The sequence below is a fragment of the Polypterus senegalus genome, chromosome 9 (genome assembly GCF_016835505.1).
Source record: "Polypterus senegalus isolate Bchr_013 chromosome 9, ASM1683550v1, whole genome shotgun sequence".
In the NCBI taxonomy this organism is placed as follows: Eukaryota; Metazoa; Chordata; class Cladistia; order Polypteriformes; family Polypteridae; genus Polypterus; species Polypterus senegalus.
Genome location: NC_053162.1, coordinates 141,629,760 through 141,652,903, shown reverse-complemented (window position 1 = coordinate 141,652,903; position 23,144 = coordinate 141,629,760). Strand labels below are relative to the sequence as shown.

The window sequence follows — 23,144 nt, the reverse complement described above, 5'->3', positions numbered from 1 at the left end:
TCTTTAAAATTAGGTATTAACATGGCATTCATTTTGCTTTTTTTTTTTTTTTGCTAATTTGAATGGATATACTTTGAAATTCTCCAAAGGGAAATTTTCAGCTATTATACAGCACCCCAGAGGAATTCTGCTCTAGAGCCTAACAGAGAAAGATCCCATCTGGCAATACTGGGATTTGAATCAGCAACCTTCCAGATACCAGTGCAGATCCTCGGCCAATGAGCAAGTACTCTGCCAACCTACTGTCTGAAAGACCCAACTTTCCCATTTATATAGATCATTTATCCTTATTATTATTAATAATAATAATAATAATAAGGATAAAGCATTTTATTTATATAGCACCATATATCAATTTTCGTACAGTGTACTTATGCACACACCTACACTCATTCACTCAGGGTAGATTTATTGTCATCAGTCAGCCTGGCATTAACTTACTTGGAATTTTGGAGGAAAATTAAATATCTAGAGAAAACCAACTAACACACAGCTGATGTCTAAGGAGAAAGCACAAAACCCAATCTGGTAATGACATGGCTGGAATTCAAACCCAGACTGATGGGCCTTTTAAGCAGCTGCACACAGCTCCACTGTTTCATGCTTAGTGACTTCTCAGTTCGTAGAAGTAGAGCCAATAAAAAATAATGTTTCCACATTTACCATTGTTCCTAAAAAAATATGCAGACCTATACTCACTGTTAATGAATTAAAATTAGATAATATGCACTTACTAAAAATTCATTTAAAGAATGTGTAAAGACTAATTGTGTGATGTATACTTGAAGGATACTACCTGCAAAACTTGGTCTCTCCTTTGACTCCTGCTCCCAACATCTTTCCATTAAGTCAATCATTTGTTCACATTCAAAGGGCCTGTCCTCTGGGAGGTCCTCCAGACTAGGCCTTTCTCCTACTACTACTTTGAAGATTACAGTCATTATGCTGGCCCCTAAAATGTTTATACAAATAACACACAAGTGATTGATCAACATTTCACATTTGTTTCTAAAAATTAAACATGCATCCCTAAGGATAATATAACCTAGTTTGTTTAAAGACTCTGAATAAGAAAGAGAGAAAAAAAGAACAAAAATCCAATTTGTACTACAATAATTTTCTTCTTATGAACTCAGTTTGCAAATCTGTGACACATATAATCCATTACTTTAATTGTTTTACCTGGGTAGGGTATTCTCTGTGTCAGGATTCCCCAAATGACAATAGCAAAGCTGAAAAAGGAAAACAAAATGAATACTAAAACAAGCGTAATCTCCAAGAAACACACAGATGACTAAATCACATCTTAATGTAATATACTTTACATCTTGTTCACACTAAATTGGCCTAGTTTGAGTTATAGGTGTGTGCATGGTGCACTACAGGGAACTGGCAACCCTTCCAGATTTGGCTACAGCCCTCTACATGATGATGACAAGATTGAAACGTGACTTTGCAAAATAATTAAAAATAACTAACACATATTTTTGAAAATATATTAACGCATATTTCTTTGTAACTCTTACTGGCAGTGAACACCATTATTACAGAATACACCAATGTTATTTACACATTATAGGATATAGTAACATATGTCACAGCTTTCATATATAGTAGAAGTCTATAAATATCTAGTCAGTAAAAATGAGCATATTATTACAGGACCAAGTAAATTTCTCATTTTGAATCACAGTAGCACAATTGTTTTATTTGTATACTCATTTGTATGTGAAGAGCTTATGTTTAGGGTGAGGGAAAGACGGCTTTTAACTCTGCTACAGGTTTTGATAAAAATATTTGGTATTGCCTTAGAGACTTGAAATTTTATATACTCATTGTCAACAATTTGTAAATTACATGTTGTGGGATACCTTGGATATCCTGTTTTTGTTTATCTGAATGATAAATTAATATTTTCCAAACCTGCACAAGAATATGATAATGTAAAGCTCATTTGGCTAAATGAAAATGTTGACAACGTCAAGTTATATCATTTTGAAATTACCACATACCACATTTCTCATTAGATGAGGAGAGAGTGGTGAGAAAAAAAATTCTGGCCAGTGCCTTTTTCACTAACATAAATCTACTGGTTTGAAGGATTTCTGAATTATTGACATTAAGTTAAATAGCTCAGTAATGGTCCAGAACTGCAAGACAGCATTTAAATGAGTGCCAACTGATTTGGTAATCATCTTATTCTGGCCCAATAATATCTGACAAACAAAAAACATGACATCAAAATGCCTATGAGCATTCCTTAGAAGTGTTTGTGTAAGCAATTATTTTGCAAAACAAAGCCAAATTAGATTTTAAAATTTCAAGAGGTAATTCTTTCTCAAGAGTCAAAGTAGCTCCCCTTCACTTGCGTTCTCAATTTAACTCCTGCCTATTACAGACCTGATCAAAAAGACATCTGATTATATTGTGTTCAGCTCAAAAAGCATTTGAAATCCTTAAGGCTCTGTACACTTTCTCTTCCCTCCTGCTCCACCCTGAGCTGGCTCTCCTTTTGGAGGTTGAGGTGGATGCCTCTAACATCGGATTTTGTCCCTATAAGTGTTACTTTTACGGGATTATTTACACAAATCAGAATCAGAAGTGAGCTACAAGGAGATAATGGGTATTATATTTGTCTTCAAAGAGGGATGGTAACAGCTTTGGGAACAGTTATTTAGAACTTAAAAACCAAAATAAAACTGTCTTCTAATATAAGCAAAATGAGCTGAAACAGGTAAATCCTCTGTGATTGCAATTTTTAAGAACAAGATATTGAGTTCTGAATGTAATTATTGTGTATGGTCACTAAGGGTTTTGTTTGAATTTTATTGTATTTCTAGGTGCCATTTGTAGTACTAGGGTATTGTACCGTGTTAGCCATTATGATTGTAGAAAAAAGCCAAGCAAAATGACACCTTTTATTGTCTAACTAAAAAAATTACAATATGCAAGCTTTCGAGGCAACTCAGGCCCCTTCTTCATGCAAGATGTAATACAGAAACTGGAGTTCCCTGTGTTTATATACACACTAGGACAAGAAATAACATTGGTAAATCTTTAAATGAGAAATCTTAAATGTAAAAAAATTAATAGATTCATTCAGGCTAGGGTTAATTTAACAAGAGAGAGAACAACAATGTATGGTCAAGATCTTGGGATATTTGGAATCACTTAAGAGTAGCAGTTCGTTTTCAGTCCCATTCACATTGTATAGCTGAAATACTTTCTAGTGAATATAATATACTTATGTGTATTCTTGAAACACTTCAGATAAAAGGTTCCATCAGCATTTTTGACAAGGTGTTTTTTTTTTAAAAAAGCATTTAGAATTAGAAAACTATTATTGAAAAATAACTTTCATGTCTAGTGTTAGAAACTGTTTATATTGTATTTTTACTAGTTTATAAAGTATCACAAAGAAACAAAAATGCATTGCCAATGTGTTTTGTTAATTGTCAAATGCACAAGCATAAATGTAATGAGATATCCAGTCATCCATATTATAGCCTCCTGTGGTGTTATGGGTCCACAGCTCGCTCAGTTTGCGGCTTAGTGAGGGGGCATGGTGGCCGTAGCAATCCACAGGGCAATTTGCGGTGTGGGCGTTTCTCACCTAGTGCACAGGTGATGGACTTCCCACATCCGTGATTGTTCCTGTGTTTAATGTGCTGCAGCTGCTATGGCCCCCTCTCAATATAAAGAAGTGCGTGTCGTTTAGAAAGGAGTTGAGAAAGAACAAAATGGAAAGGGAGAAAGGACAGAGGTTACAGGAAGCAAGCGAGCAAGCGGGTGCAGGAGAGAGAGAGAGACACGAGTGAACGAACGAACGAGCGAGAGAGCAAGAGAGAGAATGCTCGCAGGCAGCTGTATGGAAGCCTGGGTGTTAGGCCGACACCTGGGAGTCGAAGTAGAAGAGCGACCATGTAGCGGGAGTGACTAATGAAGGGCAACTGGCCGCAGAAGACCGGAATGCAGCGGGAGTCGGGAGGTTTAGAGTTGCAGTCCTTGGTGTGGGCATCCTGGAAACCAAGGGGTCCAAGTCTCAGGCCTGGGATGAGTGCCAGACCGAAGCCAGGATCGGGAGATCTCCAGACCTGTGTGTGTGAGTGGAAAAGGGCGGCTACAGAGAGCGTCTCGCCTGTTGCAAAGCCCAACCGGGAGAAGCAGGTGAGAAGCTAGCAGAGAATAGCACCAGGCTTATTGATTTTAAGAATGCTTCCTAAAGAACGTTTTAACCTCAGGTTTTTAAGGATTGTTTTTGTTCTATTTATTGCATTTTTACCTCCACGTTTTATTTTTATTGGATTATTTATTTATTGAACAACTTTGAAGCACTGCACCTATTTAATTGAACACTTTGTTTTTTGTTTGACTGTTTTAAATAAAAGCACTTTTACACTTTTTACATCATCCCCTTGCTATTGTTGCCTCCACTGTCTAGCTCATCTCGGTGACATTATCGACGGTGTTGGGTTCAAGGGCTCCCGAACAGCAGATGGGGAGCATGGAGCTGAACCCACATCGTCACACCTCCCCTTGGAATCATGTCTGGTTATGCGGAATTAGTCAGAATTTCATTGTGAAAATGGCTGAAAATGTCTGTGTGTGAGATGTTTTATACATTGTTGTTGTTTAAAACAAATTTGTCCCACTATTGTGACAGCTGCTTACCTGTAAACATCAGTTTTGGTGCCAGGAGGTCGACTATTTTCTAAAAACATTTCAGGAGGGATATAGCTAACTGTTCCTCTGACAGATGATCGGTCTAAAAGTTCCATTCTGCTTGAATACTCTTTCCATTTGGATAGTCCAAAATCTGAAATCTGAAATCACAGAAAGCAGTGGTTAAACCGTGCTGTTTATTCAAACAAAAATAAACAAACGCTTACAGTATAGGATTTTAGGAATGTATCTAAATGGCAGACCCCCAGATGGCTAATTGCATTATGATTTGAGAATAAAGACAAAAAAAAAAAAAACATGAACACTTACAGAATTTTAAGCACTCTGAACAGAAACATAAGTCTTAAAAAGTCACAAATCAGCTTACAGTGCAAATATATTTATAATGTGCAATGCTATGCAAATGTATTCTGACCACACATGCTAATATTTGGTTGAGCCACCTTGTGCTGAAATAAAAGCCCTTAAGTCTTTTTGGGTTTTTTCACATTGCTTAGGGTTAAGTTTCATTGCAAAAATGGGAAAATTCAATCGGACAGGATAGCAGTTTTAGTGCAGCAGAGACGAGCTTGAGTCTTTCTTTAAGGAATAGGCAAAATAATAGTCAACTGTTACAAATGTCAGAAGTATTTTACATCAAACAGCAAAAGTAAACCAAAAACAGTTTCAAAAGTCCGTAAGTCTTTACTTTAGAAGTCTTCCCTTTATGTAACAAAGTTCAGACATCTTGCTAAGGTTGTGACCAGTGTGCAGAATACCCCATGGTAATTAGGAGGCCCATTAGTGCTCCATTGTTGGCTGATCACTGACATCTTACTAAGGTACTATGGAATATATCATTAAATAGCTACAGAAAATTAATATACGCCTATATTTTTAGACAGGTCTCATTGTAGGTGGATGCACAATCTGCAAACAAAAGCCACAGTACCTTGTACATTTGTCCAGTGTTTCACAGAACTGTCACTTTTCATAAAACATGCTCAATTAAATCCTGTGTATGCAATATAAAAATGTCTATTTTGCAATATGGAGTAAGGTAATGGGGTACCATAAACTAGTCTAACACTCTGCCACAGGCCAGAGTTGTAGCTCCAGATTGTTAAGAGCACAGAAGGCAGCAGCGCACTCTTGCGTGCATAAAGCAATATTATCCTGCTGCGTAAACACTGTTGGTAGCAAAATATCAGCACTCTCCACTGCTTACTGTTGTATCTTTAGCATCACTGAGACCAAGGCAAGCATTAACGACTGAGTGGGACTCCTATTTATACATTTTATCTGAAAGTCTCCACTCTTTTTATCAATTCCTGTCAAGGCTTGCTAAAGGACATTGTGTCATTCCCTTCCAGATGAACTATTTCCACTCAAATGTCCAGCTCTACCCAGCTTGTGAAGGGCTCACTGACTGCTGACAGAATGTGCAAACTCTCCACATACTCTAGACATTAACTAGGCCAAGAATTAAACCTAAGACCTTGAAGAAGTGAAATGGGTGCACCAAATACCACACAACTATGATGCCCTAATTTTCTGTCATCTGACCATCAATTGTTCCATGGGATCAGAAAAAAAATAAATAACGGAATATAGCCTCAAGTGAAATACTAATCCATGACAGGGAATGCTTACACAATGCTTACGACTCAAACCGCTTACACCTTAACACCAGCAAGACCAAGGAGCTGGTGGTGGATTTTAGGAGGCCTAGGCCCCTCATGGACCCTGTGATCATCAGAGGTGACTGTGTGCAGAGGGTGCAGACCTTTAAATATCTGGGAGTGCAGCTGGATGACAAATTGGACTGGACTGCCAATACTGATGCTCTATGTAAGAAAGGTGAAAGCAGACTATACTTTCTGAGAAGGTTGGCATCCTTCAACATCTGCAGTAAGATGCTGCAGATGTTCTACCAGACGGTTGTGGTGAGTGCCCTCTTCTACATGGTGGTGTGCTGGGGTGGCAGCATAAAGATGAAAGACGCCTCACGCCTGGACAAACTTGTTAAGAAGGCAGGCTCCATTGTAGGATTAAAGTTGGACAGTTTAACATCTGTGGCAGAGCGACGGGCATTAAGCAAACTCCTGTCAATCATGAAGAATCCACTGCATCCACTTAACAGTGTCATCTCCAGGCAGAGGAGTAGCTTCAGTGACAGACTTTTGTCACTGTCCTGCTCCACTGACAGACTGAGGAGATTGTTCCTCCCCCACACTATGCGACTCTTCAATTCCACCTGGGGAAGTAAATGCGAAAATTAATTTTATTTTAATTTTTTTTCATTTTTATTACTATTTAATTTAATATTGTTTCTTTGTATCAGTATACTGCTGCTGGATTATGTGAATTTCTATCTATCTATCTATCTATCTATCTATCTATCTATCTATCTATCTATCTGTCTGTCTGTCTGTCTGTCTGTCTGTCTATCTATCTATCTATCTATCTATCTATCTATCTATCTAATCACAAAGGTTAAATGTTGAGTCATGAATTAACATTATAGGCATATAGGAGAAGAAACACAAGTATCCTAATAAAACCTTTACAGGTACAAAATGAAAATGCAGCCTCAACACAGACTGACCAGTCCCGAAAACTAACCCAGAAGATATAAGGCAATAATGCTAATCACGGTTCCACTGTGCTTCTCTAATTCAATGTCAAACATAATAAATAACTTTTTAGAAGAAGAGCCCTCATTTATAAATGACAAATGGATTTCAAAAATGATAATCTCAAACACACAAAGCAAAAGGAGAAAATGACTGGATCCATCCATTATCCAACCCGCTACTAACTACAGGGTCACGGGGGTCTGCTGGAGCCAATCCCAGCCAACACAGGGCGTAAGGCAGGAAACAAACCCCGGGCAGGGTGCCAGCCCACTGCAGGGTGCACAAACTCACACACACCAAGCACACTAGGGACAATTTAGAATCACCAATGCACCTAACATACATGTCTTTGGACTGTGGGAGGAAACCAGAGTACCCGGAGGAAACCCACGGGAAGAACATGCAAACTTCACGCAGGGAGGACCCGGGAAGTGAACCTGGGTCTCCTAACTGTGAGGCAGCAGCGCTACCCACTGCACCACTGTGCTGCAAAAATGACCAGATTATTCAAGTAATGCTAAAATACATTCAAAAGAATGAATAACGGAAATCAATAAATATATACCGTACAGGATTTCCTGAACCACATGACGTTGTACACCCATTTGTACAGTTGTGTAAAATGACAGGAATGATTTGTTAAAGGTACTTGAACACAATGTACTTTTCATTCCATGCAACTAACCCAGCTGGCTGCTAATGCCATAACTGGTTTATGTGAAAATTTCCAATTTAATGATATTTAATATATCATGATAATTTGTTACCTTTCTATCTATACAAAACATGGGGTGTATGATGGGTTGCACTATTCTCTCTGTGTTGATGAATGCAAATTATAAGTTTTACAGATATTCAAATTATCATAGCCTTCTGTGATGAGAGAGGTCCACTCAAGCTTCAGAGGGGTATGGGTGTGTCTGGTAGTTTGGAGGAGCAGCTCTGGGGTGTTAATTGGGATGACTGGCTGATCATGCATTCGCATGCAGACAAGTGCAGTTCTGAGGTCCGTAATCAGCTCACCTGTATCAGTATCTATGTATAAAAGAAGTCCGGGCAGGAAACAGAGGAGAGATGAACAAAGTATGAAGAAAGAAAAAGACCAGGAGAAAAATGGAAGCTAAAAGAAGAGAGAAAATAAAAATGAAGGGCAGAAGCAAGCTGGAAATGGCATTGTTTTAGAGTGAAGGCAAGCAGTTTGGAATGAGTGTTTGAAGTGGGGGCCGAGGTTGTTCCTATTGAGCGTAACCCCATGTGATGGTTGACTGTGCTCATTGGTGGGTGTCTCTGCCTGCTGAGAAGACCTGTTCAGGTGAACCTAAGAGATGCAGCTTTTAGAGAGAAGCACCATATATTTGTGGTTTTTTAATGGAAGGAATCCGCCCATTATTTTAACCTCTCTTTTTTGTATATTTATGTGAGCATTTTAACTTCCACTCTATCCTGGATTTTATCCTGGATTTTGTACTTATTAATAAAAGAACTTGCACTGCACTTTTGCACCTTTATGAGTTTTTTGAATCTGTGACTTTTTTTTGTTATTTGAAAATATAAGCACAAAGCACTTGTACCCACCTCTTGCTGTCTGTGTATGTGTCCTCATTTGCCTGACTCATCCTCAAACACTACATGCTAAAGCCACCAAGTAGCATGGAGCCAAAGTGGACCATCACACATTCATAGGATCAAGCAATTCCATATTTTTTCATTCAAGTCATAATCAACTGAGCTGCTGCACATGGCAGGGTTCTCTCAGGCCAGTTGTGATAATAGATGTCAATTGAAAACATTGTATTGGTGATTTCTGCTGTTATTTAGAGAAAGTGGCGGAGTGGTGGCTCTGAGGCTAAGGATCTGTGCTGGCATCCCGAAGGTTGCTGGTTCGAATCCCTGTCATTGCCAAAAGAGATCCTACTCTGCTGGGCCCTTGAGCAAGGCTCTTAACCTTCAATTGCTCCAGGGGTGCTGTACAATGGCTGACCCTGCGCTCTGACACCAAGGGGTATGTGAAAATTAACAAATTCCTAATATAAGGAGAAATAAAGAACAAAAAAAAAAAACATTGCCAGACAGTATATATTACAAGGATATCCATCCACTCTGCTGTAAAGGGGGTCTGCTAGGGCCAATCCCAGCCAACACAGGGTGCAAGGCAGGAAACAAACCCCAGGCAGGGCACACACACCAAGGACAATTTAGAATTGCCAATGCACCTAACCTGCATGTCTTTATGTTGGAGCACCCAGAGGAAACCCATGCAGACATGGGCAAAACATGCAAACTCCACGCAGGGAGCACCTGGGAAGCGAACCCAATTCCCCTTACCTCAAGGCAGCAGCGCTACCCACTGCACCAAGGATATAGAAAGCTTTTTTCAAAACAGTACACAGGCATAGATAGGGCAGGAGCCGATCACAGAAGAAGCCACAGACAGGACACCAGTTCATCTCTAGATGATTATGCATACACACTCAGTCATGTACAGGCGTAGATGTAGAGTTAAAAGTTAACCTAACATGCATGCCTCTGAAACATGAGATGGGAAACTGGAACACAGGGAGAAAAACCCACACAGGCAAAGGGGGAGAGTGTGCATACAGTACATTGGAAGTGCAAAGGCTAGGATTCATGCTCGGAATTCAGGTTGCTGTGAGGCAACATGGCTAATTTGCTACAGCACAGGCCACCCACAACTATGTTAAAATAATATTTTAATGTTCTTTTAAATAACTAGTAATGAAATCGAAAAGAGCAGAACAGAAACCAAGTTGAAAAAATACTTGGAATTGTAATAGAAATAAAACCAAACTCTGGATCATAGGGGCATTAAATAGGTGTTCCGATTTAAATTTGAAAATGTAAGAAGAGCTGATCTAATAGATATTGCTGCTTGAAGATTAAAAAAAGGTAGTACCTTCCAAATGTAAAATGAAAAGAAGTTATACACCAGTTCATTTAATTCAATCTTCACTCAGTGAATGCCTCAAGGACAAGATATGATTAGACAATATTGTTCAGATATACATTTTGTGTGGTGAGTGCAGGGAAGCAAATTGTCTCTGTGAAACATGCATATAACCTATTTGTAAGTGACCTTTACTAAAGAGATTAAGTGCAGTGTACTGTAATTTAAGAGAAGGAAAAATATTCGCAGAGGCACAAGTGTCACACAGATTGGCTGAAATAGCTGCAGTAATTTTATAGCCGCTGGTTTGATTATTTTGACCTTTTCTATGGATTAAAGTGTATTGCGATCAAAATGTCACGAATAACCCTTGATATTGTTCTTGTATTAGTAGTTTAGTGGTTTTCTTTATGTTTAATTAAGTTGCATTGTGTGATAGTAGTACAGTGCTCAGTTGCAGTGGGTGGCACTGTCACCTCATGCATACAACTTCCTGGATTTAGGTCTCATACTTAATAGCTATTTGTTTGGTGTTCACATGTTATCATCTTTTTTCCTCTGGTGTCCACCAAAAACACATAGGTTAGGTGAACTGATGACTTTAAATTCTCCCTGAAATCAATGCGAGTGGGTGAGGGTGTGTATGCTTTACAAGAATCACGGTAAAGTTGGCGAAGTTATATCTTGTCTTGTGCCTGGTGTTAGTATCCTGTGACCCTGAAAGTATGTATATTGCCAGAAAAAAGCACTATAGGAGTGTCTTCAACGCTTGGGAAATGCTGGTGATACTCCTGTGGGGTGCTGTCACTGACCTTTAGGAGTCCACATCTGGTCTGGACACATTGTTCCTGCAGGAGTGAAAGCTGTACCACGTGCGCTTCAGAACAGGTAATCCACCTGAAGCTAAGCATGTTCAGGCCCGGGTGCTACTTGGATGGGAGACCATCTAGGAAAAGCTTGTGTGCTGCTAAAAGAGGTGTTGGTGAGACAAGCAGGGGGAGCTTACCCTGTGGACTGTACAGTATGTGGATCCCAATGCCCCAGTACAGGGATGGAGACACAGTGCTGTAAATATGGTGCCGTCCTTTGGATGAGACAAAACTGAGGTCCTGACTCTTAAAGATCTTTGGGCATCTTTTGAAAAGAGTAGGGCTTATCCTGATGTCCTGGATAAATGGCCCATTATGGTCCCATCCATTCTAGCCCCATAATTATTCCCTGTCTCTAAGTAGCTATCTCTCTCAACCCTTCACCACCTAATAGCTAATGTGTGGTGACCATACTGGTGTAATAATGGCTGCTGTCACATCATCCAGGTGGGTGCTACACATCAATGGCGACTGAAGTTGTTCCCCTCTGTCTAAGCACTTTGAGTAATGAGAAAAGCACTATATAAGTGTAATTAATTATTTTTACTATTATAAGAGAGATCATCTGATCAATTTCAATTGAACTGTGTTACTTATCTTTGGTTTATTTTTCTAACCATTTGGCTTGCCTGTTAAAAAGGGGTTTACCATGATGGCAACCCAACCTTTTGATGTGTATCTGTCTTAAATCTTAAAATATATATATAATAGGATGGCACAGTGATAACACTGCTGCCTTACAGCTCCAGGATGTCTGGTCACTGTCTAAATGTAATATGCCTTCCTTACTGCGTCTGCATCGCCTTTTCTCCATGTATCATGGTTTATCACCCTCAATCTAAAGACATGTGACACCATGCCTATAAAAAGTATTCACACCTTTAGAAATTTTCATGTTTTATTGTTATAAAATATTTGATTACAATGGCTTTAATTTGGCTTTTTATCACTGATCAGTAGAAAAGAATTTTTAATGTCAAAGTGAAATCAAGTCTCTGCAAATTGCTCAAAGTTACAAATAAAAACACAAAATAACTTATTGCATACGTATTCAATGCCTTTAATGTGACACACCTAAATCATCACTGTTGCATGAATTGCTTTTAGCTGCTGTCGCAGGTGGCTGGGTGTGGTCACCAATCAGCCACCTACTTAAGGAGCCGCCGCCCTGTAATCAAGGCTGGAGTCGGGTGAGGAGGAAGACAAGGTCGAGGCAGAGGAGGAGAGAGAGAGAGAGAGAGAGAGAGAGAGAGAGAGAGAGAGAGAGAGAGAGAGAGAGAGAGAGAGAGAGAGAGAGGTGTGTGTGTGTGTGTGTGTGTGTGTGTGTGTGTGTGAGAGAGAGAGAGAGAGAGAGAGAGAGAGAGAGAGAGAGAGAGAGAGTGTGTGTGTGAAGAAAGTGGCTATTGAAAGCCTAGACTTTGGGGGGTTTGGTGGCGGTGCACTTGACTTTGTCTATAATTGAGTAAATAAACGTGGGTGATGGAGCAAATGGTGTCTGCCTGTGTGTGTCCGGGCCGCTATCTTTCACACTGCCCAATAATTAAACAGAAATAACCTGTCTGTAGTCAAGTATTTCAGTTACAGGTAGTCGTCAACTTGTGCTCTGTGTCTTAATGACCACTACCACATCTCATGGGCAAATTACAGTTTTTGCCACACCAACTCCGTATGCCGTGACTCATTCATCTTGATCTCAGTTTATTACCAGCAGTGGTTTCAATTACATTCAGTTACATGCATCTTACAAACACAGGAAAAAAAGCAATTGATCTCAACACAAAAATTAAAGTGATCAAGCAGTATGAGGGAGGAAAGAAAGTGAATGCGATCACATATGATCAAAAGTTATCCCTTTGTAACTGGACTCATGAAGCTGTTAAAGGGTTCAGCACCCATGCAAAGAACAGTAATAATGAAACAAAATAAAAAAAGAAAATCTACACTGTGTTAAGACTGATGATTAAAAAGTATATAGAACAAACAATATGACTTAAGGGACTTATTATACAGTACTATACATACGGTCAGGTTCAAATACATATACCGGTCCGTCTTATGTCCAGATCGACCTACGACCAGTCTGTCAGTACTAAATGTGGTTGTAAGTTGACAACTACCTGTATTTATAGTCTTAATGCACCTTATCTAGACATTCAAGCTTTTGGTGAGTCAGCATTATGGTCTAACCTATACAATAAAGACAAAAGAACATACCATGGAGACAAGAAAATATCTGAGTCACTAAATATCCCTTGAAAGGTGGTAAAATCCATTATTAAAAATGGAAAGATTGTGGCACAGCTGAAAATCTGTCTAGAGCAGGCCATCCAAAAAAACTAAGTGATTGTGTAAGAAAAAGACTATTGAGGGAGGCCACCTAGAGACCTCTGAAGAGTTCCATGCTACAGTGGCTAAGACTGAAGAGACTGTACATACAGCAACTTTAAAAAAAATAAATAATAATAATAATACATTTTATTTATTTGTAGGCGCCTTTCTAAACACTCAAGGACACCAAACAATAGACAAAACACAGATTATAAACAAAGTAAAGTACAAAAGTTAAAATCAGACAGAGCAATTGTAATCAAAGAGAAAAAGCAGTCTTAAACAATTGAGTTTTAAGTTTAGATATGAAAAGTGAAAATGATCCAACATTTCTAAGCTCAGGTGGTAATGAGTTCCAAAGCTGGGGAGCAGAGCAACTGAATGCTCTGTTCCCCATAGTGGTAAGATGGACGAAGGGGGCAGTCAGGTGGATGGAGGAAGAGGATCTATGGGTACGGGAGGGAATGGCAACATGGAGGAGGTCAGACAGATATGGAGGGGCAAGGTTGTGGATTGCCTTAAAAGTTAGTAGGAGAATTTTTAATTGAATTCGAAACTGAACTGGAAGCCAATGAAGATGCTGCAAAATGGGAGTGATATGGTGAATAGATGGAGTTCTAGTAATGATGCGGGAAGCTGAGTTCTGGACCAGTTGAAGCTTATAAAGAGATTTGTGAAAAAGACCAAAGAAAAGGGAATTGCAATAATCCAGACGAGAAGTGACAAGGCTTTGAACAAGGATAGCAGTGGTGTGGGGAGTGAGGGAGGGGCGAATACGGTTAATGTTATGCAAGTGGAAATATGCTGCAGACCGGGAGATGTTATTGATGTGGGACTGAAAGGATAAAGTACTGTCAAGGATGACACCCAGACTCTTAACCTGTGGGGAAGGGGAGGCACAGGAATTATCAATAACAAATGAAAAATGATCAGTCTTGGATAATGTTGACTTTGTACAAATGAGGAGAACCTCAGCTTTGTCACTTTTTAATTTAAGAAAATTTGAAGAAAACCAGGATTTTATTTCTGCTATGCAATCAATAAGTGAGGAGGGTGGAAAGGGAGCAGTAGGTTTGCTAGTGAGACAGAGCTGGGTGTCATCAGCATAACAGTGTAACATAACCTAATGTTATATTTACAAAAGATATTGCCAAGGGGAAGGAGGTAAATAATGAAAAGGAGGGGCTCCTGGGGCACACCTGAAGTAACAGCACTGGGTTGGGATGTGAAAGTATTAAGCTGAACAAACTGAGTAAGTTCTGAGAGGTAGGATCTGAACCAATCTAGTGGAGTGTGGATAATGCCAGTCAAAGATAATCTATTGAGAAGAGTAGTATGACAAATAGTGTCAAAGGCTGCACTCAGATCAAGGAGGATGAGAATAGTAATTAAACCAGAATCAGATGCCATAAGGAGGTCATTAGTAATTTTTATAAGTACCGTTTCTGTACTGTGGAGGGGACGAAAACCAGACTGTAACTGTTCATACAGATTATTTTGAGATAAATAAGAGTGAAGTTGAATGCCCACTATTTTTTCAAGAATTTTGGAAATGATGGGCAGATTAGAAATAGGACGGAAATTACTGAAATTAGTCGGATCGGTACCACGCTTTTTCAGTATTGGGGTTATTGCAGCAGTTTTATAAGATGATGGAACAGTAACAGTAGTGAGAGAAGAGTGGATTATAGCAGAGATAAGAGGGACCAGAGAGGGGAGGCAGGCTTTGACCAGAACTGTAGGGGTCCAGTTGACAGGTGGATGGCTTAGACTTACAGACAAGATCTGAGATTTCTGAGAAAGTAGGAAGCTGAAAAGAGGAAAATGAGTGAGCTGGTGGGTGAAATTCAAATAAAGTACTGGAAGAATCTTTACAGAGAGACTGATGAATCTTCTGGATTTTTTCATTAAAAAAGGACATAAGGGAATTGCTTTACCAGTCACAGCTTTATAGGAAAGTAAAAAAAAGAAAACCACATTAAAAAACAACAAAAATAATAATAATAAAAAAAACACAAATGAGACTCTAAAGTCAGGTGGAAGAAGGTTTTGTGGTATGTGGCCAACATACTAAACACCATATCTGGCATAAGCAAAACACTGCATATTATCAAAAACACACCATTACTACTATGAAGCATGGTGGTGGCAGCATCATGCTGTGGAAATGTTTCTGAACAGCAGACTCTGGAAGGCTTGTGAGGTAGTGAGTAAAATAAATGCAGCAAAATCCAGGGAAATCCAGAAGGAAAACCTGATAGTCTGCAAGAAACCTGCACTTTGGAGCAATGACCCCAAACATAAAGACAAAGACAGGAATTACTTAAAAACAAAAATGTGAATGTCCTGAAATGGCCGAGTAAGAGTTGCAGTCTCATACTAACTGAGAATATGTGGCTGCACATGATATGCATGAACACATGATGATGCGTTTGAGCAGTTTTTCAAAGAAGAATGGAGAACAATTGCACTGTCAAATTGTGCAAAGCTGATAGAAAGACCTGTGCACACAGACTGAAGGCTGGTACTGCTGCCAAAGGTGCATCTAATAAATACTAACTTGAGTGGAATGTCAATACTTATGTAAATAATGATTTTGTGCTTTATTTTTGTAATTAATTTATAGCATTTTAAAGAGATTTGTTTTCATTTCAACATTAAAGTGTCTTTTTATGTTGATCAGTGTCAAAAAACCTAAATTATTCCACTTTGATTCAATGCTGTATAATAGTAAAATGTGAAAACTTATAAACATGTGAATGCTTGTATAGACACTGTAGGTTAATACTACTGTAGTTCTAAACTGCTGTAGTATGAATATGGATGACCTGTGATAGACTGGTGGAAGGATGAAACTACACCCCTGTAAAGTGAGTTGGATAGTGCGTATACATAAAATGAAGAATGGATAAGAGGCTCTTTACTGTATTCTGAGAACAAAACGTGTTAGGATCCATGTTAAAACAAGGAAATGAAAAAGCTTTACTCATTTTATTTAATTAGATGCTGCAAGACAGGCTATACATCTAAAACTGTTTTGCAAAACAACCATTGATAATATTCTCTAATGAAAGACTCAAACATTACATTAAAAGAAAATGAAAATTATCTAAATGTAGGCTGCATAGTACAGACACAAGGAACAGTGGGCCAGAAAAGGAAAGTCAGTTGTAAGTCAAATGTTACACAGTTCTAACGTTCAGTTGACATTTTCATTACTAACTGGGCTTCTAAACCAGCATACTTCCTGACCTGAACATGTGGCCTGACCAAGCTCCTGGATGTCACTGACTTGCACTCACAAATCATCTGTGTTGGTCATTCCTCCACCTGCTTGTTCAGCAGATACTCAACGCCACATTATATGTTAAGGCTTGTAATCCTCTTGTAGTTTGTGTGTTTGTCAAATCAATTTATTTGAACATTTTTTGATGCCTCATGAGTGTTTCTAATTGTGTGTCTTTTTCTCTATTATGCCATGAATAGGAAATGCAAACAGCAGATTGCTACAAGATTGCCCTGCAAAAGAGGATGAATGCAGAAATGAAGAGTCAGAAAATGAAAAGATGTAGTGAGCTGCATACAATATAAGTGTTAACTGTATGAAGACTGTAAATTAGTTTTACTGCCACTCCTCATATTTGCCAACAGTGGTACAGGCAACTAATGTTATTAATTATACTTTCCCTGCAATGCAGCAAATTAAATTACATTTTCGGGCACGTCTTACAGATGGTAATCTGCAGTGAGAACTTTGTTGTGCCGTCACTCAACTGTCTTCTGACTATAAAGAATTAATCTGCTCCAGAGAGCATCAGAAAGATTATTAATACAAGCTTTGGTTTGTTATGGAAAGTCAATAATTATACTTATAAAGCTGTTCAAGTAAATTGTAGAGGGTATTTTTAATTGCTTTTGATTATACTAATTATAAAAAAGGCACCCTTGTTTCTCTTTTTTATATTCTTCCTTATCTGTGTTCTTTATAAAATTTGGTTGTCAAAAGATTATTAAATAAAAAATGATGTAATTACCTAGTCAAACATTCACATTCTATTTTATATGTAAGCCTGATACTAGTTGATTTGTTATTGTGTGGCCATCTCAGCTTTTTGGCAGCTAGAGCTGCTGCCCTTAATAAAAAAAATGAGAACCACTGCTGTAAAGATATTACATACATGTGGTCTTTAAGTACTATTCTGTATATGTTAGAACATGAGGCTGATTTTCACATAACATTAAAACATATGTTTTCCAAAAGAGCAGTATTTTCTGTTTGGCATCTTGTAACATTCACTTTGATCCCAGTAACTCATCGTTTAAAGATTTTGGAATACTATTTTAAAGGATTGACTGCCTACTATTTACTCTGAGCTCATTTCCAGGCCTACTTTTATTTGTAACAATGTCTCCAGCTGTGCAAGAAAGTGGCCATATTATGCATTCTGTATGTTCAACTAAGACTAAATAGATTACTACCATCTTCTTCTAATTACCAGTCCCCCCTCACTGTCCATTTATCAATATTCACTACCACTTCAACTGGAATGACCAATGATAAGTCCACTTATGACAATCAGTATGAGCTGTCCATAACTGATGGCCAAGTGAGGAGACAACTGTAGAGGCTGCACACAGGAAATAGATCTAAACATAATTATTACTTCTACAGTAGAGAACCTGACAAGTAGGGCAGCAGAGTGGTGCAGTGGTAGTGCTACTGCCTCACAGTAAGGATACCAGGGTTCACATCCCAGGTCCTTCCTGTGTGGAGTTTTCATGTTCTCCCTGTGTCTGCATTTCCTCACCGTGCTCTGGTTTCCTTCCACAGTCCAAAGACATGCTGTGTAGGTGGAATGGCAATTCTAAAATGGTCCTAGTGTGTGGTGTGTGTGTGTGTGTGTGTGTGTGAGTGTTTTCACCCAGCAATGGACTGGCACCCTATCCATGGTTTATTCCTGCCTGTCCTAGCTAGGATAGGCTCCAGCAGCCCCCTCATCCCTGCTTAAGGCTAAACCACTGTTTCTCAACCTTTAAGTATTTGCGACTCGATTTTTCATATTAGTTTTAATCGCGCCCCCCCTAACATTTTTTTTGAAAGGAGCCCACTAATACCAATTTGTTCTTTTTTAATTAATGATATATCATAGATGCATATTTTATTATACCCACTTAACTTTTATCGACATTTATCAAACTCTATATTTATTTTTCTAGTATCAGAATGTAGTTTAAGTTAATTAGTTTTGGTTTCAATAGATGTATTTTTCATATTTTCGATTCTTGTTTTCTTTTTTTCACATCTTCACGCCCCCCCCCTTTTTGTTACTTCGTGCCCCCCTAGGGAGACCCGCCCCACAGGTTGAGAATCACTGGGCTAAACAGGATGAAAAATGGAAATCCTCCCATTTCTGTTCAAGGTTATATAGTCAATCATTTGCTCCACAAACAGGAAATAATCCACATTACTAATCTGGATATTTGACTATAAACTGCAGTCCTCACTTCAGTATTTCAGCGTACAACGCAAAGAATTGTTGTCCCTTGTTAACTAGAGAACACTGCCTTGCTCTTACATATGAAAGCTGCCTAAAAGATTTTCTGTAAATTTGCAGATGCATTTGTTATCCCTTCTTCTTGCTGGTCAGTCTTAGACAAATCCAAAATATCTACACCCCACCTGCTAATATTGTAGAAATTTCTCTTTCTTCAAGTTAATGGCTAGTCTAATCACTTTCCTTACCACCAACTGTTCATAAATTTGCCATAATGGCCCACTGCTGCCAATATTTACTAATGAGGTCTTTAACAGGGACTGTTAAAAATCTATATTTGTGACATTCAAAAAATGGATAGAAAGAAAGGACAGTTGAGCTCATCCATAACAGAAGCTCCTGCTTGGAGTTCCAATGAGGCCCCAGCTTGAAAAGTCTAGTTTCTCAGACATGAAGTGTCAGTTTGACCATATCAGGCCAAGACCTTACAACTGCCAGTATGAGTTTATACCACCAACCCCAAACCCCTAACCACCGACACCCCACTCCTGCTCAATAAAGTGATCTTTCAAGTTACTGGAGGCAGTTTCCATTGCCTTATTTCTCTATATCTATGCCACACATACATACGATCTGACCGGCATATTTAATACAATATCCTCCCTTAACTTTGTGGTAGCATGCCCCACAATATGGTTCCATGTGGATTTATCAGACTGAGTCTGGTAGGGCAATATGGGTCAACCAGACCCTATCTCTGTTGCAGACAAGCTTCTCTAATTTTATAAACACAGGATATCATCATTGATGCCAGTATAGTGCCTGAATACTGCATATGTAAAGTTTTCACATTAATTTAAGTTTAGGTTGGCTCTGTATGAGTTTCATTGTGGGTATTAGTGGGTCTTTTGAAGGACTAGTGTGCTGTGTTTGCTCTGCACCCTGTGCAGCCAGTTTGGGTTCTATGCAGTGTGATGCTGGATTAAGCAGGTTTGTAAATACTGGCTACTGTGGCTGTTCGTTTGTCTGTCCAGGATTTTAAATCACTTGTAGCTCTCAAACTGTTTGAATTATTGACCTCAAAATTTGGTACACATATACTACGTGACGTCTACTATCCACTTTCGGGGTGATGGTTGACCTCCAAGATTATTCCTCTTTATATTTTTTTTAGAATCAACTCTCGGCAGCAGCTAGCAAGGCGGCCGTGCGGCGCATGTGTATGGGTGCTGTTCTCATTCCCTAAAACCTTCGTCGTCACTTCCCCTACCTCTTCATATCTTAAATCATTTTGAGGCAGATTGAAGAAAAATGAAGGAAAATGTACTAAGTAATTGCAACACAAACACTGACTTAATCAGTTTTAACGTGAAAAGATGCCGACGAAAGAAGAGAAGAAGTGGGCCGTTAAGGTGGAAAAAAGAAGAGCTGCTCAGGAAAAAGCAAGCACATCAACCTCTGAGCAAGTGCTAAACGTACAGAGAAAGAGTATGAAAACTATGAATGCTCAAGTCAACTGTATTCACTGAACATTATCATGCAGTGCGCAGTTACTGGTTACATTACACAGTTTATATGTAGGATGTTTTTAAAAGTCAATGTTTGAAACATGCACTTGTAAATAGGAAAACATCATTATTGCTTTGTTCTATATGAGAACAGCACTTTTAACCTGACTGTAATGGCTGGTTTGGAGTAATGATTAGGTGATGGTGTGCGGCATAGCAGTGGATTCTCTAAGGGGAGAAAGTGCATAAAAAAGAAAACAGAAGGGGATGTGAGTATGTAAGGCATGTTGGAGACGAATTTTATTGTTTGATCATGTAGAAAAATATGATTTTGACATGTACATGCTAATTACAACAATGTGCACACTGCTTAAATAGACTTTCACTGATTAGATTCCTCACTTTACTACTGCTGACCTCTGTCAAAAGAAACAAAAAGGCAGTTTCAAAACTGCTGAGACTGTATTGACTTAAATTAGTGTAGAATAAAAGTAATATTTTAAAGTCTTAATTTCGTCCTTTGGCAAGAGAGTGTAACAAGTATATACATGGACTTGAATATTTATGTTTTGTCCCCATTGTGGCATCATTGAAAAGCATGAGTCTAGTTCATTAATGAAATAAAAGGAAGAAGATTAAACATCAATATGTGAGTATTACATTAGCACCTTGAGGGTAAACTAATGTTTAAGTGTCTGAGACTTTCTACCTTCTATTACCTGATTTTAAAAGTATATATTTTGGGAATAAATGTGTAGTTAATGCAAATTGATTCTATACTTTTAATGAAGTAAGAACAAAGCAAAAATCACTTAAATACTGAATAAAAAAAATCTGTGTTGGGCTTTATTAACTATAATGTTATTTGTACATTAGGAAAATACTTAAAGAAAATTTTCATTCCCTGCAACTTACCAAATGCCTGTATAAATAAATCAAATCTGATCTACTGCCTTTAATTTGAATTCCAATTATTTAAATCAAATAATTTTCTCACATATTTCCTCAGAAAATAAAAGAAATTGATTTGCTTAAGTAACACCTGGTAGCAGTACTTCCATTACTTTTTGCTTCAAATAAGAAATCATTTCAATAAGGTCTATTAAAAGTTGGCACAGGAACTTCAAAGAAGTGGTTCAAATAAATGCATTCAGCTTTTACAGAGATATACATATTTACATACATATGATATTTACAGACGGTACTAACCTATAAATACCTAGGAGTGCAGCTGGATGATAAATTGGACTGGACTGCCAATACTGATGCTCTATGCAAGAGAGGACAGAGCCAACTATACTTCCTTAGAAGACTGGCGTCATTCAGCATCTGCAATAAGATGCTGCAAATGTTTTATCAGATGGCTGTGGCGAGTGCCCTCTTCTACGTGGTGGTGTGCTGAGGAGGCAGCATAAAGAAGGAGGACACCTCACGCCTGGACAAACTGGTGAGGAAAGCAGGCTCTATTGTAGGCATGGAGCTGGACAGTTTGACATTCGTGGCCTAGCGACGGGTGCTGAGCTGGCTCCTGTTAATAATGGAGAATCCACTGTATCCACTGAACAGTATCATTTCCAGACAGAGGAGCAGCTTCAGCGACAGACTGCTGTCACTGTCCTGCTCCACTGACAGACTGAGAAGATTGTTCCTCCCCCACACTATGTGACTATTCAGTTCCACCTGGGTGGGTAAACGTTAACATTATAAAAAGTTGTTGTCTGTTTTACCTGCATTTTTATCACTCTTTAATTTAACATTGTTTTTTATCAGTATGCTGCTGCTGGAGTATGTGAGTTTCCCCTTGGGATTAATAAAGTATCTATCTATCTATCTATCTATCTATCTATCTATCTATCTATCTATCTATCTATCTATCTATCTATCTATCTATCTATCTATCTATCTATCTATCTATACATGAACTCGTATCAGTTAAGTAAATGTAGTGTCTGAAGGCCACATTAAAAAGTACAAACAGTGATGTTTGATAACAATCTTTTTTAACTCAACAGCTTATTTCCTCAATACTAAATAGGCATAACAAAACGTCTTAAGAAGTCTGTTGAAGGAGAACACACTAATGGGTCTGTAACGAAGACCTTATCAAAAATTACTGCCTAAGGGAGTGGTGAACAACTTTTATGAGTAAATTACTTGGACTAATTTAAACTGGTACATCCTATATTATGAATATGTGTGTTATATTACAGAAACAATTAACAATTTGCTATACATTGTGATGTTTACTGTGTGCGATGGTTTCCTAAAAGCAATTAATTTTAGTTATTAAGAAGCAGCTTTATGATGTACCTATGTAATGTACAAGCTAGGTTTTTATAAGTTTCCCTAAGCACCTTCTAACTGACTAATTTAAAGCAACACTTTATTAAACTCACCCCTGAAGTTATCTACAAAAATGCATCTTAAATTGCTTGAAAAACAATTAATTGACAGTATTTTCATTAAATGGCTTTGTTTTTGGGATGAAATAGAGCTGTGAAAAACAATATGAAGTAAATATGATGGGAAATATTTTGTATAATTATTCATCGTCTTATTATTATTATATCATAACTACCTGAGTTACTTGGCTTTGCCCAGGATATACTGGCAAGGAATAATGGAATGTATCAAAAGTACAGTAACCCCTCAACATTCACGAATTTGACATTTGTGGTTTTGGTTATTCGCAAGTTGGCTATGAACAAATAAATGGGAATATTCTGAAACTTGCCAAA

The 23,144-nt window shown here is 38.3% G+C and overlaps 1 protein-coding gene across 1 annotated transcript in view; it reads right to left on the bottom strand.

The window, feature by feature from the left end:
• The window catches only part of ankk1 (ankyrin repeat and kinase domain containing 1), a 65,648-nt gene that overhangs the window by 13,740 nt on the left and 28,764 nt on the right, over positions 1-23,144 (bottom strand). The window contains exons 3-5 of the mRNA XM_039764001.1: positions 4,672-4,823; positions 1,183-1,232; positions 797-952 (exon numbers count right to left, since the gene is read on the bottom strand). Coding sequence (XP_039619935.1) covers positions 797-952; positions 1,183-1,232; positions 4,672-4,823 — 358 coding nt within the window. The remainder of the gene's footprint in view (positions 1-796; positions 953-1,182; positions 1,233-4,671; positions 4,824-23,144) is intronic.